General features: G+C 37.2%; 1 protein-coding gene across 1 annotated transcript in view; it reads right to left on the reverse strand.

Annotated features, from left to right (window-relative positions):
* Positions 1-16,289, reverse strand: part of LOC124555280 (ATP synthase mitochondrial F1 complex assembly factor 1) — a 65,295-nt gene extending 49,006 nt beyond the window's left edge. The window contains exons 1-2 of the mRNA XM_047129152.1: positions 16,072-16,289; positions 6,114-6,267 (exon numbers count right to left, since the gene is read on the reverse strand). Of these exons, the coding sequence (XP_046985108.1) occupies positions 6,114-6,267; positions 16,072-16,220 (303 nt within the window). The 5' untranslated portion in view covers positions 16,221-16,289. The remainder of the gene's footprint in view (positions 1-6,113; positions 6,268-16,071) is intronic.
* Between the last annotated feature and the right edge of the window lie 1,817 nt (positions 16,290-18,106).

The raw sequence follows: 18,106 nt of genomic DNA on the forward strand, positions 1-18,106 counted from the left end.
AGTAATAATCAAAAGGAGTAAACCTCAGAAACCAAATTTCAAACTCCAATTAGCAATCCATTTGATTTGTTACCTGAAATAGCAGAAGAGCCTCAATAAGTTTTTGAGCAAAACAAAGAGTAGCAGCCTCATAGTAACAACTAGTTCATTAGGTCAGTAGAAAAGTAGAGCAGAAAGAAAAGAGTCCTACTGCACCGTAGCAGGGCATGGCCAAATCCTACAGGAAAACCTAGGTGTTGAATACCAGATAACAAGTACCATGAAACATAGTGCTAAGCTTAGTCAGGTGGCAGAGGTTTACTAAGGAGAACAGAATAAACTGTGTTTAAGAGTAACTTAAAAGATGTGGGATGGGAGGAGGTATATGCACAGAATGAACCACAACTCCACTAACAAACTCTCAGAGGTTGTTCAAGGATACCTTCTGAGTATTATGGTATAAGGGACCATGATCTTCAGTAGCTCATTACAAATTTATTGCATTCATTTGATTCCTTGACCCAATTGGATTTGTATCTGTATGGCACTGAAAATAGTGCACAACAGTGCAAAAGTCAACATTATGTGCTGTGTGTTTTGTTTGGAAACAAACTTGTACTCACAGTACTTGCTGTTGACAACAATTATGTTCCCTTTACTCTTCACTCTCAAGCTTGCATTCACTACTGCACTATTCTATCTCAGATTTGTTTTTCTGACAGTGTTAGTTGCACGTTATCAGTGATACACAGCAGTACGGACTGGTTTACTGACGAAGAGATGACTGATATGCGCTTCATGTTAGGTTCCGCAGAATGCAGTCAAAGAGCAGCACAACAATGCCTATGTTGTGCTGTTCTCACTGTGATGACAACCACATCACAGTTCTTTTGCATCTATACATAGGCATCTATGAAAAACTGGATGTGTTGTACATTTTGGTAATTGCATATTACAATCTTTTTCATTGTTGTGACAGCACCTGCAACAAGGTAAATGGGGCAACAATCATAATTATATTACTACTCTGCAATGAGCCATGTGAAGCCAAGGGTCCCTTACACCAAAATACTCAAAAAGCAACCTTGAAAAACCTCTGAAAGCATATTCGTAGAGTTCTGGTTCACCCTGTAGAAAGATGTGATGTCGAATTCAATTTATTCTGCAGCAGATTTGTGTCACTATTTGAAAGTTGCTTTTCTCAAAAGGTTATACACAAAATCCATTAAAAAAGTAAGCCTCTGAGAACTAAAGAAATTAAAATATCATGTACGAGGAAGAGTGAAATTATATAATCACCAGAATAAATTGAGATCCAAAATTACTTGCATACTATGAGGGATACAGTAATATTTTAAGGGAAGCCCCCAAAATGTCAAGAAGTATGTACATTCTGACAGAAATTAACAATGCAGGCAATAAGATTAAAACCATATGGGATACAGACAAAACAGCCAGTCAGAGTACAAGATATCATAACAATTAAACTAAATGACACTGTTGTGACTCATAATCACAAGTTGTGAGTACTTTCACAATCACTTTCTACATGTAGCAGCAAAAACAGGATTAAGAGATTCAGTTGAGAAGCCAGAGAATGTATTTAAAATGTCACGCCACAAAATTTTAAGCAGCTAGTAGTAGCACCAACATCCATCATTAAAAGTAATAAAATTAAAAACATTCTAAAGAAACCAGAAGTTCATATGGTGTTGAAGGAATTTCACAGAGAATTATGAAAGGTTGTTCTGTCTTAAATAAATAATGTCCTTAGCGAGATATGTAATCCATCACTGGCACAGGGAATTTTTCCAGACAGATTAAAATAAACAAGTGTTAAACCTTTCCACAAGAAACGTGAAAAGACAGACTTGTATCATTATTGTCCAGTTTCTTTACTGATATCTTTTTTCCAAAACATTCAAAAAAGTAATATACTGTACTCAAGATTAGTATCACATTTAAGTTGAAACAATTTACATTACGAGGGTGGTTTGAAAAGTTCTCGGAACGGAATAGAAAAAAAGTACTTACATCACAGATTTTTTTTTTTTTTTTTTTTTTTTTTTCAATGTGGTCTCCTCCTAGATTAATGCACTTGGCCCAATGATGCTCCAGTGTCTTGATCCCATCTCGAAAAAGAGTTTCCTCCAGGCCTGCAAAATAGTTGTCAACTCCGGCTATCAGTACTTTGTTTGAAGTGAATCTTCGTCCACCAAGAAAAATTTTCAGCTTCGGGAAGAGATAGAAGTCTGACGAAGCCATATCAGGTGAATAAGGTGGGTGTGGCAACAATTCATACCCTAGTTCGTGTAATTTTGCCATGGCAACAGCATCAAGAGTCGTGGCGTCCATCTTGCAGATAATCTAGTTCGTGTAATTTTGCCATGGCAACAGCATCAAGACAATCTTGCAGATAATTTTTTTCATTTCTAATTCTTCAGTTAAAATGTGATATACCCTTTCAGATTACATCGGGCAAGCGTGAGCAATTTCACACACTTTGAATCGGCGATCTTTCAAGATCATTTTGTGCACTTTGCAATGATTTCCCGACCACTGCGCAGATCATCATCTAAGCTCTCCCAACCAAATTTAACTTGACAACAGTTAAATATGAAGGAGCAGAGTCCCCTAGTGTATTCTGGAAATCAGCATGAATGTCCTTTGCTTTCATACCTTTCTATGCGAAGTACTTAACCACTGCTCAAATCTCGATTTTTTTCCATCTTCGCAAATCACTATATGGGAACAACAACAGAGCCACATCACTGCCACAGCTCTCTTCCAAGAGCACTGACGTGGCACGAGTTTACAGGCAACAGTCCAATGAATATCACGTGAACAACTCGTTGTGTTAGCACTGACCTCTCATGGCGATTCTGAGAACTTTCCAGGCCACCCTCATAGCATATAATTTTTTGGATTTCAGAAAGGTTGCCTGACATTGAATGCTATTTATACATCCACTCACCAAACAGTACAAGCCTTAAATAATAAAACGTTGTCAGTTGGCACTTTTTGTGATTTTTCCAAAGCATTTGACAGCTTGAAAAACTCAAATTTTATGGAATTTATGGCTTTACACACAACTGGTTTTAATCATACTTGAGCAGAATGCAAAAAGTTGTGATGATTAAGTCCAGCAATGTTGGAAGGGTAAAAAATTTTAGTGGACAGGGAGAAGTCAAAAAAGAAGTCCCTTTGGGTTCAATGTTGGGGTGTGTTCCAATTCTTTTTATATGTGAATGATCTTCTTCTTAACATTCAAGAAGAATAATTGGTTCTTTTCACAGAAAATATTAGTGTTACAATGAATCCCATTGAGAGGAAGCAATGGAAGGGATTGTTAATGATCTTTTCACAGAATTGTAAAGTGGTTCTCTGAAAATGGATTCTCCCTCAATTTTGGTTGGTTGGTTGGTTTGGGGAAGGAGACCAGACAGCGTGGTCATCGGTCTCATCGGATTAGGGAAGGATGGGGAAGGAAGTCAGCCGTGCCCTTTCAGAGGAAACATCCCGGCATTTGCCTGGAGTGATTTAGGGAAATCACGGAAAACCTAAATCAGGATGGCCGGACGCAGGATTGAACCGTCGTCCTCCCGAATGCGAGTCCAGTGTCTAACTACTGCGCCACCTCGCTCGGTCCTCAATTTTGAGAAGATACACCATATTCAATTCTGTACAACAAATAGAGTCATGCCAAAAACTGAAGCATCATATGAACAGGAGTCAGTAAATAGGGTAGAATGCTATAAACTTTTGAGTGAACACATTGATGACAGCTTGAACTTGGAGAAGCATATTACCAAGCTTCTGAAACTATTAAGCTCAACCACTTTTGCTCTTCATATACCTGTTAGCCTTGGAGACAACTGACTCAACCTCCGAACATATTTTGGATACTTCCATCCTATAACATCTTATGCAATAATCTGCTGATATAGCTCATCACTCAGAAAGAGGATACTGATTGCACAAAATCAAACAGTAAGACTAATAAGTGGTGGTCATCTGCAGTTGTCACATCGGTACCTCTTCAGGGAGTTAGGCATTTTCACTGCGCTGTCACAATACATATGGAATTGTTAACAAAATTCATAATAAATAATCCCTTAAAATTTGAGAAGAGCTGTGAGGTCCACACCTATGACAGTAAAAGAACGGACAAAATGACCTGTATTATCCAGTCAGTGGTTCAGAAAGGGGTTGAATAGGCAGCAACAAAAACTTTTTGAAGATTTACCCAGTAACACAAAATTTCTGATGGGTAGCAAAGCAAGTTTTAAACCTAACCTAAAATGATTTACACTGGGCAACTCCTATTCCACAAACAAATTTTTATTTGAAAACTGGTACCTTGGATAAAAGAGGATGCCTTGCTTTCAAACTTGGCTGCCTGATTTTTAAATAAGAACTGGAGCCCCTCCATGCCCGCATTAGCACAGTGACCATCACAAAAAGTTCTACTATCACCTCTGCAATATGGTTAGTATTTTAATCTTGGAGTCACAGGATCTGGGTCTGTGATGATGTCTGTACATCTGGGTGCAATCACCCACTAATACGGTCCCATGGAGGAGATAGCTGATAGGAAAAACCTACTATATGCAGTTCAGAACCTGTAAGGTATTTCCTTCCAGCATGTGTATAAAATGTGAAGACATGCAGAGCAAAGAAGTTGACAGTGTTAAATTTCTGGGATTACAACTTGATAATAAATTCAAGTTGGGAAGGGCGTACCACAGAATTGCTGAAGCGTCTATCAAGTCTGTTTTTGCAGTGAGAATGATGTCAGATGTTAGAGATATAAATATAAAAAAACTTTCAGACTTTACTTACTTTCATTCTATTACGTCACAGAGGGTCATATTCTGAGGCAACTCATCAAACCAAGCATGCAAAAGCATGTAATAAGACTCATTTGTGGCGTACATTCAAGAAAATCATGCAGAAACATTTTCAAGGAACTTTCTATCCTAACCACTGTGTCTCAGTATATTTATTCCTTAATGAAATTTGTTGTAAGTAATATATTTCTATTTCCAACCAATAGCTCAATACATAGTATCAATACTAGGAATAAGAACAATCTATATGAACACCTAAAATCACTGACCTTGGTCCAAAATGGGGTCAAATATTCAGGAACACACATTTTAGTAAATTGTGAGCAACCATGAAAAACTTGGTTTCAGATAAAGCACAGTTTAAACAGAGTTTGAAAGACTTTTTGATAGGCAACTCCTTTTACTTTACACATGAATATCTTAACAGGGACTGTTAGATGAGCTTAACTAAAAATGTGTGTTAGATTTCAGTTTTGACAGCACTTGGTCACAACAGTCAAGATTAGATATTTACTGTATGATAAATCTGTTAAAAGTGCATAACTATGTTTCATTCTGACAGTGTATTAATTCTGTAAATATTAGCAGTTCCAGTTTACTGTGATGTATTCACCTATCTTGACAAGGTCCTAGAAAATTATCAGGGTAGTGAGTTTTACATTCAGATGTTTTATGTTTTTTATGTTATATTTTCTGACTTGTCCACACCTACGAGAATCATCTCATTTTTGGGTCTATGGAATGAAAATTAAATCTAATCTAAAGAAAGTGATTGAAGAGTAGTGGTTTTAAGACTAGAGGGGAAAAAAGTGCCACGGCAGCTGCAGTGGAAAGAAACCTCAGGTTGCAAGAGAAGGACTAAACAATAATGTTTTCATTAATGTTAACACTGATCACTTATACACACACTAAAAACTGTCCCATTCCACATCATTTTGACAAACGAGGCAGTAAAATTAGATATGGAACATGTAACTAGTAAGTAGAGATGTGAACAATAACTAAAGACAAAGAAGTAAATAATGCCTAACTACAAGAATTTTGCAAAATACTGAAAATCACTCCTGTGATCAAATTACGTGTCACATAAGCACTGAGATGGCATACGTAAACTGGTTAAGAAATCATGCTACTTCTTTTTTAAAACTCAAAAACTAAAGTGCTTCTTAGTAGCCAATTAATTTTATCTTTCCTGTCTAATTGTTGCAGGCAATATGTAGGACAAGATAAATAGTACTTAAACTATTTGCTGACTAGCTTACCAATGTTTATAAAACTGCTCACTTTCTGTTTATATGTGGTCACTGCACCAGTGCTATCCAATGTTTCTTTCGGCGATGAAATAGCTGAGAACTCTCTGCCTTTAACAGCATCCTTCACCTTTTTAGGTTTACTTTTAAGAGCTTCCATTCGCTCAAGAAATTCATCGGGAGATGATCTACAACAATAAAACTTATTAGAAAAAAATGTGTAATCTATACTACTACACAAAGACAAAACATTGTTTTACAGTGTTAGCAAAAATGTCAAAGTTCTTGTTTTACAAGATACTCTAATAAACATTCAACAGACATAAGCTACATGTTTTTTACAGGTTTTCCATTAAAAATGACTTTGTGAAAGTTAGTTCTGACTGTGATAGCAGGGACTTTAAACCACTAGACAAACTGCTTCTCCCACATATATTTTTCCCCTTATGTATAATTCTAAACAAACATTTTATACAAAATGAGTTGCTTTGTTTTCTTCCTAGTAGACAGTTTTAACAGAATACAGGAAAGTTATATTTATGGCTTATCAGCTTATTGTTAAAATACTACTATGGAATAGAGATTGTCAGAGACTTTGTAATACTACATGTACACAGATTTAAACAATGTGAAATACTGCCACTGAACCTACTACCCTCACAGATCCAGCAGCTGGAGAGGTCTCTCTCATAACCCCATACACCTATGATCCCAACCGATTTACCCATTCATTTTAAGTGACTCCAACTCCTAATCAAAGTTTCATTTACAATAACAATAAACAAGGCTCGGCATCAGATAGACGGGGAGGAAGAGATGGACTGAGACAGGGGGGGGGGGGGGGGGGGGGAGGAAGGTGGGGGAGATGAACAGAGAGAGAGGAGAGGAGGAGATTGATTTATCTTATTTTATTATGATGATCATTTCTTCCTATGGAGGCTGGCGGCAGTAAAACACTTTCACATTCCGAAGAGAAACTTGGTGATTGAAATTTCATAAAAAGATCTCACCGTAACAAAAAATCCCTTTGTTTCAACAATTGCCACCCGAACTCACATATCATATCCAGGACACACTCTCCCCTACTTTGCAATAATAAAAAATGAGCTGCCCTTATTTTTGATGCAGATCTCACAGTGCGCCCAATACACTAGCAGAGGACAGACAAGTGTAGTGCAGGCAGTCCCTTTAGTACAAACAAATCCAACTCCAGAGGACATGAAGAGTGTACTAGCAATAACTGATTAACACAGCAAGAAGATGGCCAACAGATAGGCTCCATAGCACTACCTCTTGTGTAACAATAAAGTTCAGTGTTAAATCAAATTCAATCACTGAAGAGTTGTCAAACAATATATAAACATAAGAGAAAATACCTAAAAAATTCAAAAGGGACTATACCTGCATGTCAGAGAGTTTTAACAGAGCAGAATATCAGTCAGAATATCAGCCTCTATACCACATCATTCTGGCGATACAGACAACATGTCTACGATAATTATGAGTTCGAGTGTGGAACCAGAGTACAAAAGAAAGCCGTAAGCTGAGATGAGTAATGAAATATGATTGTACCAGAGAATGACATGCACCTTTCCTGTATAACAATAAAGGACCATGAGACTTCATTCACAATGGTGGCTAAAAGATGGAGAAATGAGAGGCCTGTCTGTCATAATAATTTAATCCTGTCTGCTGCAGGATGGATTGGTAACATGAATCCCATTACACCTGCTTTCACTGTCTAGGAACCAAATATGCCCAAGATGCAGTGGGCACACTAATGCTTCCATTGCTATGCTGAGTGACAAAATGTATAGTCCAAATGGTAATTTTTATCACACTGGCTGGCACGGAATGGTATAGAACTTCTCTTCATTCCCTTTCAATTACTTTACAGCCTCAGCTGTTAATCCATCTTCAAATGGTGCACGAATCCCACCCATTAGAATGGCAATCCTTGGGGTCAGAGCTCAAGAACTCAACAATACAGACATATAATGGAGCAATCAAGCTTCACAGTCACTGGCATTACAAGTTTATCTACTGCAGTAGTTATGCGGCATACAATGCACATTGCACTACTTTTGCATTACTCTGTGTTCTCAGTTGTACGTTAGTTACTTACTTTCATGTACTATGGATCATTTTGCATAATAAATTGTCATGATGTGAAACGACTCATTTTACATTCATACTGCACATTAATTTGTACATCTATTTGTACTCTAAGCATCACCATATAATAATTATTTTTTTCCCTGAAATAAGATCAAGATATACACATTGAGTTAACAATTTCAACCCATCACTTTTTATCCATTACAAACATAGAAATTCTACAGAATAGGAGGAGTTGTCAAGGAGAAACTTTTTCAGTTTATTTTGAAATTTTACCTTGCTGTCTGTTAAACATTTTATATCACTGGGTAAGTGGTCAAAAATTTTTGTTGGAGCACTGTGCACCCCTTTCTGTGCCAAAGACAACCCTAATGTTGAGTAATGAATGCCATTTTTTCTTCTAGTATTGTAATTATGTATCTCATTGTTCCTTTTGAACTGTAGTGGATTATTTATGATGAACTTCATGAGGGAATAAATATTCTGTGAAGCAGTAGCCAGAATGCCCAACTCCTTAAAAAGATGTCTACAAGATGATCGCAGGTGAGCACCACATATTATTCTTACAGCACAATTTTGGGCAATGAAGACCACCTTTCTTAAAGATGTGTTACCCCAGAACATTATTCCATATGACATTACTGAATCAAAATAAGCAAAATATGTCCACTTACTGATTTCTCTTTCCCCAAAATTTGCTATGATTCTACATGCAAATGTGGCTGAACTAAGTTGTTTCCAGAAATTAATATGATGTGTCTTTGTGAAATTCAGGGTGAGACCATTCACAGAAAACCGGTGAATGACACTTTGGAGAACTTTGTTCACCATTTCTTCCATTTCTGTATGCATACTGGTGTCATATGCAAAAAGAACTAATTCTGATTGTTGTATATTAGACGGTAGATCATTTAGATATATGAGAAACAGTAGTGGACCTAAGATTGAGCCTTGGGGAACCCCAGACATGATTTCTCCTCAGTCAGAATTATGTCCCTGGATTCTATTAGTTGAATTACTACTAAGTACAACTTTCTGCATTCTTTTGGTTAGATATGACTTGATCCATTGGTTGGCTATGCCATCAATCCCATAAAACTTCAATTTATCTATTTTTCACACAATCAAATGCCTTGGACAGGTCATAGAAAATACCTACCGGTGTTATTTTGTTATTTAATGCTTGTAATATCTGGTGTGTGAACACGTAAATGGCAATCTCAGTAGAGCAACCATTCTGAACCCCAAACTGTGATTTGCTGATGATATTATTGTTGGCAAGGTGAGATACTATTCTAGAATACATCACATACTATTCTAGAATACGTCACCTTCTCAAAACGTTTGGAAATTGATGTCAGCAGTGAAATAGGTTTATAGTTACTGATGTCTCTCTTATCACCTTTCTTAAAGAGGGGCTTAACAATGTCATATTTTAGTCTCTCTGGAGAAATGTCTTGATTTAGTGATGCAGTGTATATTTCGGACTGTACCAGACTTATTATATGGGAACAAATCTTCAGTACTCCATTGGAATCAGCATCAAAACCAGAAGAGCTTTTATTCTTGAGAGAATGTATGGCCCTCTTAATTTCAGAAGCAGAAGTTGGTGGTTCATTCATTCATATGACGTAACTTTATGAGAGTTACTTCTTCAACATATTTTTGGGATCTTTCTCTTGAACTGTTGGTCCCTATGCTCTCTACTGTGTTTAAAAAATGATTATTAAATACATCTGCTACCTGTGACTTGTCATTTATAACCCTTCCACTCAATTGAATAGTAATGTTATCCTCTTCTGTGGTTGGTTGTCCTGTCTCTTGTTTCTCTATACTCCATATTGCCCTAACTTTGGTAGTTGCATATTTCATGCTATTTCACTGTTGTTGATGTATTTTCACAGAAACAAAGATGACAGGGTATCAAACTGAATAAAACACAACTACTTTAGTACTCCACAGCAAGCTACTGGATACCACACGTCCCTTATACCGAAACACTCATAAAATATCATTGAGCAACACACATAATTTTGTCAAAAGAGTTCAAGTGCTATATTCAGAAAAATAAATGTTACTGTTGTAAATTACATCTACCACATATGTGGTTTTTCTTAATTGAAATAACTTTACCCTTTCTTTAATACTCTTGGTTAAGAATGTTTCTTTTATTACTAGAACCACTTAAAATTTCATTTTTGTCACAGTATATTGGTTAGGATCTTTCTTAGTCATTCATTCATTCATTCTTTCTTTCTTTCTCCATTATGAACAGTTGAAGAGTGCATCTGAACTTGTTAGACTGTTCTGACAGTTCTTTTTCTTATTCTCTTCCCAGAATCTCTTCATGAATTTGCTGTGTTGCCTCTTGCATTCCTCTGACCACTGTTTTACAGTGTATTTTTAGCTTTCTCTGCAAATTTGTAGTTTGCAACTAGGTTTCTCCAAAGACTTTGCATTCTGTAGCAGTATCCTCTGTGGTATATATTTTTCATTAGTCCTGCTTAACTTCCCCTCACAAATATAACAAAACAAAAAAAAAACATCAATTTTATTTTCCCAAGTTACAGCCCATGCTTTGAGAATTATTTTGCAAAAAAATTACGGGTTACCACTTTTCTTTTACGTGATCTTCAATGGAATGGTGAACTATGTTTTTTCTACAAAATAAAATACAAAAAGTGAGTTTACATTTTTCCATGTTTTCATGGTTTTAATTAAGTATTTTTACAGTCCTTGTAATAAATAGTAACTTCATGCAGTTTGGATCGTAAATAAATAAATGGTCATTTATTTTCCAAATTTTCACAGGTTTCATTTTGTGGCACCACAACATCAAAAACAAAATTTCCACATTTTAAAGTGCCATAAAATGGAATCAGAGAGATATATAATGCTAAAATATGGTGTGGTTACTTAGATACATATGGAGAATAAATAAGCCAAGTTCCCTCAAAGTCTGAGTTTGTGGGTGAGATGCCCTGGTAGTGTTGCATAAAAAATACCACTATCCTTTGCACTGAGTCTTCTAATGACATTTGAAAGACACCATTTTATACAGCTGTGGAGAATTCATTACCCTTATCTGAGTGTGTCTGCATTGATTCTAATACTCCAGTATAATGGAGTTGAATTATTCACAGAACTCAGATAATCCTTCCACAACCATATAATATTCTTTTTAATGTATCATCTAACTTTTGGCCTAAAAATTAAAGGGGGGGGGGGGGGAATTTATGACTGAGAGCCACATTCAAGGTTTAGTAAACACAGCATGCCAGCGACTGCCTGTTTTTAAATTATTCACCCTGCCACAAAACTGATCGATTTCACGAGTAACTGAACAAGTTAGGAATAGATGCCTAAAGTATCAAAATGAGTGAAGAGGTAATAACAAGTTAATAACTTACTTCAACATTAGAAAACAGTTAAATATTGTCATTAGTCAACTTGGCTTTGCTGAGGATCAGTTTACGTTTCTATCACTATTTGGCATTACTACAGGAAGTAGTAGTATTCACATACAAAAATACACAATGAAGTGCAGTTCCACAGCCACCTCCCACAGAGCAGCAGATATGAGAGGAGAAGTCATGAAGTTACAAAAACCAATGCCTGCTAATAGGTCACTCTTTCAGCAACAAACGAGAGTTTTTACACTGACGTACTGCAAGCAGAACTTCTCTCAGTTGACCTGACAACAGTCACGATGTTAGATGGTAATGTGAAATCACATTACAAGGAGCACTATGGGCAGTGGTACTACAGTAGTCGGCGTACAAACCCTCCTTCTCATTGTTAAACTCAACAGTCTTCTGGGTGCTATTTGAGAGGTGCATATGAAGTAGTGGTGCTGGATATCACCCTTTCTCATAATCAACAATGCAAATACAATACTAAAGTTTTGTACACACTCGTGGTGGTTACCAACATTCAACAGGTGCCTCTACAGCACAACACACACGTCACCACTGATTCAAGGTGCCAACATGTGTGAACAATGCGACACTTCCCAATTAAGTACATGAACTTATCCCTTGGGGTCTCCCAGCAGCTAACAACAGCGAACAATCAACTTTTTTGTTAGAGGACTGAATAGATAGCAACAAAGCTTTTGACAGGCATTTCTAGGGCTAGAGCATCACATAGTATTGGCATTTTCAAATGTAAATTAACACTGTTTCTCCCTTAAAGCTCTTTTCTCACTGCACAGAAATTTTTGAACAGAAATTGTCAGTTCCACATAAATATATTTATTTTTTAGGAAATTTGTCTAACTTTTGTGCAATCAACATATTTCACATCAAAAAGTTTCTTCCTAATTGCGATGTGTGGGTCATGTGACTAAGCATGTGTACTTGTATTTTTTCACTAAAATATTCTATTTGTCAAAGAGACCCGTGTACCACAAAAATACGATGACTGGTTTGTGGGGAACTCAACAGTACGATCATCAGCGCCGCGGTAGTACCACAGAAACTCACATATCACATGGCCAAAAATGTTAAGGAAGATTAGGCTTCAACATCCCACTGGCATCAAGGTTATTAGAGATGGAGCACAAGCTCAGATTGTGTCAAGGCTGGGGAAGGAAATCGGCTATGCCCTTTCACAGAAATCATCCCAGCATTTGCTTGGAGCAATTTACAGAAATTAAAAGAGAACGTAAATCTGGATGGTCAGGCACATATTTGAGTCATTGTCTGCCCGAATGCAGGTCCAGTGTTATGTTACATAGCTGGTGTTTATTGTGAAACAATAAGTGTAACTTTCAGTTTTTCTGGTTGGCACAATAGTGGCAAGGTAACACTAGCACTGCATTCCCTAACAACAATACTGTTAATAATTTATGGGTGCCATTGAAACTACAGGCTCATATGGAAATGCACAGATATTTGCTGTCCAAGCTGTCAGAATTTTGCAGAAATTGGGAAAAGTTTTACCATACAAGGGGATATAAATCTTGAAAATATGTTACAGGAAAATGAGTTAAAAACTGCCAAAGTTTTTTTTCCCCCAGCTGTGATGAAAGTTGTGCTTTGGTAGTTCTTCAAGTGCTTTGCCTACCACATCATCAGACAGGTTATTGTAACACTCTTTAATTGTATACAACAGTATTTGCAGTTGATGCAATGTCAAGTTTCATGGTGGAACAATAAGGAAATGTTTCGACATTAAAAAACTGTTTATTTAATTAAAAAATGTAACCCAGGCTATGGAACAGCTGACAGTTTTTGGAACCACTGCATATACTGTTCTCACGATAATACCTATAATAATATCACAAGTAATGAGTTTTGCTCCAAGTTCTTTTTGTGCAACTGGACAATTTCCTATATGACCGTCAACCTGTGAAATCACCGTCTATAACCTGGCTTGCTTGCGGTGACATTTCCAACTACATTCTGTTATTGTTTTGGTACTTACGAATGCACTAACACAGCTAATGATGCTTTCCAATGGTTATTCACAACCTTTTTCTATTTTCAACAACATGAAGATGGTTGCAGATAGCAACCTAAACTAGTTACCGAACTTTAATTGTGATAGAAAAATTGCAATCTACCCATTAAAAGTTTTTACATTTAAAAAAAATAATAATAAACCACACTAAGACTGGTGTCTCTGCCCCCATACATGTCAGGCTTCACTGGTTAAAAATTATGTTTACTTAAAATGAAGGACTTAATTTATAGTAGTTTGACCACAAAGGACAACATTCACGTGAAAAAATTACATATTCCAAGTTATGAGAAAGGTAGTCCGTACATAATTGCTCAAATGAACTTGTGCATAAGAAGAGTAATGTAATTTCCTTACGTAAATGACAAACAAGAAAATACTGGTGAGCTCACTTACTAAATTGCACCATCATCCTATGAAGTTCGCATCTTCTCCAATTATTTAATAATTCAACTAAATCTTAATTTTTGACAACATTCATGGTAGAGGAAATTATACTTTTTGTCTATTTTTGCAAATGGGTTCCTTCAACTGAACTAGTTCCACTACAGCTCTACATACCGACGAATCTTTCTGTATCCAGATGTCAACGTGCTGTCTCATACAATGTTTACAGCCATGCATGATGAGGCAGTTAGTGAACAACACGAGCTAACAGTATACTCTCCGAACTGTGACATCAAACGTTGAGTGGATGGTATCTTTAATGTTTTCATTTGTATGTATATTCCAGCTGTAGATGTCAGTTCAGCTCTTTGCTTACAGTGTTGTTTAGTTCTTGTGGTTGGTGGCTTAGATCATATTGTTCACTAGATCTATATGGAGCTGGAGTAGATGGAGATAGTATTGAAGACATTTTCTTAAATTGAAAATATCTATCTTCATGTACCACTCCTGTGAATATATCAGGCACGTCTATAAACATAAAGAAAACCATTCTCTCACATAAAATGAATGCAAATGGACAAGTTGCAAATAATGCTGGTACAGTAAGGTACCCCAAGTAACAATATATTGCCATGTGATAACTTGAAGAATGTGTGTTCATGCTAGATACAACACTATACAGAACAAATACAAATCTCACAGAGAAACTCATCTAACGTAAGTCCAGATATACAATTGTTTCCAATTTCTTTAAAAATGGTAGCTACACATAGATCAGCGTATTGACTGACACTATTTGCACTGAATTGGCACAAAGTTTAGGATACTGGGCTCTTGCTTAAGGACCTGGGTCCCAGCCATCTAGATTTAGGTTTTCCCTCTAAACTGCTTCATGTTAGTGTCACGAACATCTACACCCACATTACATCAGCTGTTACACAGAGCCTACGCCAAAAACTACATAATGGGTGTATTATTTCTCTTCCTCTTCATTTCATTTGGAGATGCTGCATGGAAAATGCAACTGTATCTCCAGTTCTGCATATAATCCAACATCCCAAATTATATTAAACAATAACTGCACTGTTTGTACAAGGGAGAATTAACATCCCCAGCGAATTCCTTTGTTGAGAAATGTCTTCAGAAATGTTGAAAGGACAAAAATACTGCAACACAATTGACCTATAGTAACTATTAGGACTACTAACACTTTGCCACTGGAAATTAATTCTCCTGCGACAGCCTTCTAACTGACTAACTATTCACTTTCCTCTTGTCTTAAAGCTATTATCATCATCTAGTCTTTAATATCAGAACTAACTACCGTTTCAATAACTAAACTTACGATTTCGTTTTACAGTGACAGAATATTGACTAGAAATCAAGTTCTTAAGCTTTTATGGACGAACACGATTATACCATAACAGTTCATCACAGTGTGCTACTCTACTGCTGATTAAAACTACAAAAATATTTTAACCTACATTACTTGGCAAATGAGAGTGATCCTAGTAAGTTATTAACGCACAACAATAAAATTATTCCCTAGAATATATATACGTGGTTAGTATCAATCAACAGCGAACACTTTAAACATCCACATCATTTGCACTGTAATTACTGCGGATTTTACAAGGCGAAGAATTTGTCAAATGTTACTTCTGGCTGGCTCTGAGCACTATGGGACTCAACTGCTGAGGTCATTAGTCCCCTAGAACTTAGAACTAGTTAAACCTAACTAACCTAAGGACATCACAAACATCCATGCCCGAGGCAGGATTCGAACCTGCGACCTTAGCGGTCTTGCGGTTCCAGACTGCAGCGCCTTTAACCGCACGGCCACTTCGGCCGGCTGTTACTTCTGAACAACATAGATAGTTGAACCAGTGAACAATTAGCATAGCCTTTCCCGTAGTATTCTTCGTGTCTGTCGAACAAGTCATAATAATAGTCAACAAAAGCCCGCAGAATACGTACTTTAAAAAAATGAGGCACAATAGTTACAAAAACTGCCGGTAACTTACTTTTGAAGTTCTTTTATTTTTTCTGCATATTTTTGATAGTGAGGATTGGATTTCAGGCTACCCAACGAATTTTCATCAGCCATAGTCCGCGCAAAAAAAGTTTTAAAAGCACCAAATCTTAAATTCTCCAGTCGCTTCAACACCAACATTGCAAGCCCTTAGGCCAGTGCATCAAGGGCGCCTCAGATTTAGTTTACAAACAACATCAAAGTTATTATATGCTAGCAGTTGGGTCCATAGATTCATAATATGCGTCGCTATTTATATATTCTAAGGGTGGCTCTCCTCTGGCCGTCTCGAAGGCAGCAATAGGCAGTGATGGCATGGCGAGGCGCGGCGACTCGAGCGCACCGAGAGTTCCTCGAGTCTCTAGCTCTCAAGCAATTCTTGAGAAGCTCACGAGAAACGGCTCGGCGGCGTGTGCCGCTGCGCGCCAGTTGGCTGCAACATACGCGCCGCTGCTGTTGTTTTATGAACCGAATGCCGCCGCTAGACAAACACGCTCGCTGCTCGCTGTGCTCGTAACTAGTATGTCTCAGGTTTCATTCGAGTAAAGTTGATATTCAAATCATTATGGACACTCGAAAACGAACATCATGGTGCTGACAATACTTTACAGAGGATGGAGATAACGTTACTTGCAACATTTGTCGTAAAAATCTCCGTAATGTATCAAAAAATACAACGGGCATTTATTAGATATCTTAAACTGCACAATTTATCGAGCAATAAAACAGCGATGTCCATGGGTACAGAGGCTCATTCTTCCAATAGTGCGAGGGAGACAAAATATCCAGGTACGTATGGTACAAAAGGTGAATTCCGTGCAAAAGTTCGGATAGTGTCCAAAGCGGTCCGCCACGCTTAAAAAACATTGATTTTTTAATCGTACTCCCATAACATACAACATACCCCAAAATCAAACCTATACTATCCTAGTTTTTGCACGATACGATATGTAATTTTATTGTACTAGTTGTCGAGCATAACGTATCCCCTTGCAGGAGCACTGATCTAAATCTTACGTTTCTCTTCATAGAGAACAACAACAGCTAGATGAAGCACTAGTGGCCATGATAAAAGACGATTTTCATCCGGTTTCAATCGTCGAGGACACTGGTTTTCGACGTTTTGTTTCACTGTTGGACCCACAATACTCGATACCAAATCGAAAAAAGTTGCGCCTCATGATTGAGGTTGATTACCATAAACAGAAAGAGGCTGTAAACTTGGCTGTGGAAGACTCTACATGTGTTTCTTTAACGACCGATATTTGGACCTGACTCAATAGTGAGGCATATATTGCTGTAACTGGTCATTTCATTAACAGTAATTGGTGCCTGAAAGCTTTAGCTCTCGAGACATTCCGTTTCCCGGAAAAGCATACAGCGCTAAATATTAGTGCGGCGTTAGACAACGTGATTTCAAAATGGAACATTGAAAACAAAGTTGTAATCATCACAACTGACAACGCCAGTAACATGATGGCAGCCGTACAACTTATTCACAGTGGCAACATAGATATGCAACATGTGCCTTGTTTAGCACACACCATCAATTTAGTTGTGAAAAGTTCTTTGAACAGCAACAGTGAGCTCTGCATAATGCGGGAAAAGGCAAGAAAAATTGTTAGCTATTTTAAAACAAGCTGCAAAGCTAATGAAAAACTACATGAGATCCAGGATCTAATGAAAAAACCTGTTCATAAATTGATTCAGTAAACCGAAACCCGATGGAAAAGTACGTTTTATATGCTACAACGTCCAGTGGAGCAAAAGGAATGGATTGCAGCCTGTTTATCATCTTTGTATTCAGGTGTAGAGAACCTTACAGCTGATGAGTGGCGAATTTTGAGCGAATGTTTATGTGTAGTGGAGCCATTTGATGTGGTAACATGAGAAATCTCAACTGAAAACTATACCTCTCTTTCGAAAGCTATTCCAATAATCAGACAGCTAATCCTAATCGTATGCAATGGGAAGTGGGCTACCACGACAGCGCAAGAGCTACAACAACATCTGCACAACTCACTAAT

Source organism: Schistocerca americana, chromosome X (assembly GCF_021461395.2).
Source record: "Schistocerca americana isolate TAMUIC-IGC-003095 chromosome X, iqSchAmer2.1, whole genome shotgun sequence".
In the NCBI taxonomy this organism is placed as follows: Eukaryota; Metazoa; Arthropoda; class Insecta; order Orthoptera; family Acrididae; genus Schistocerca; species Schistocerca americana.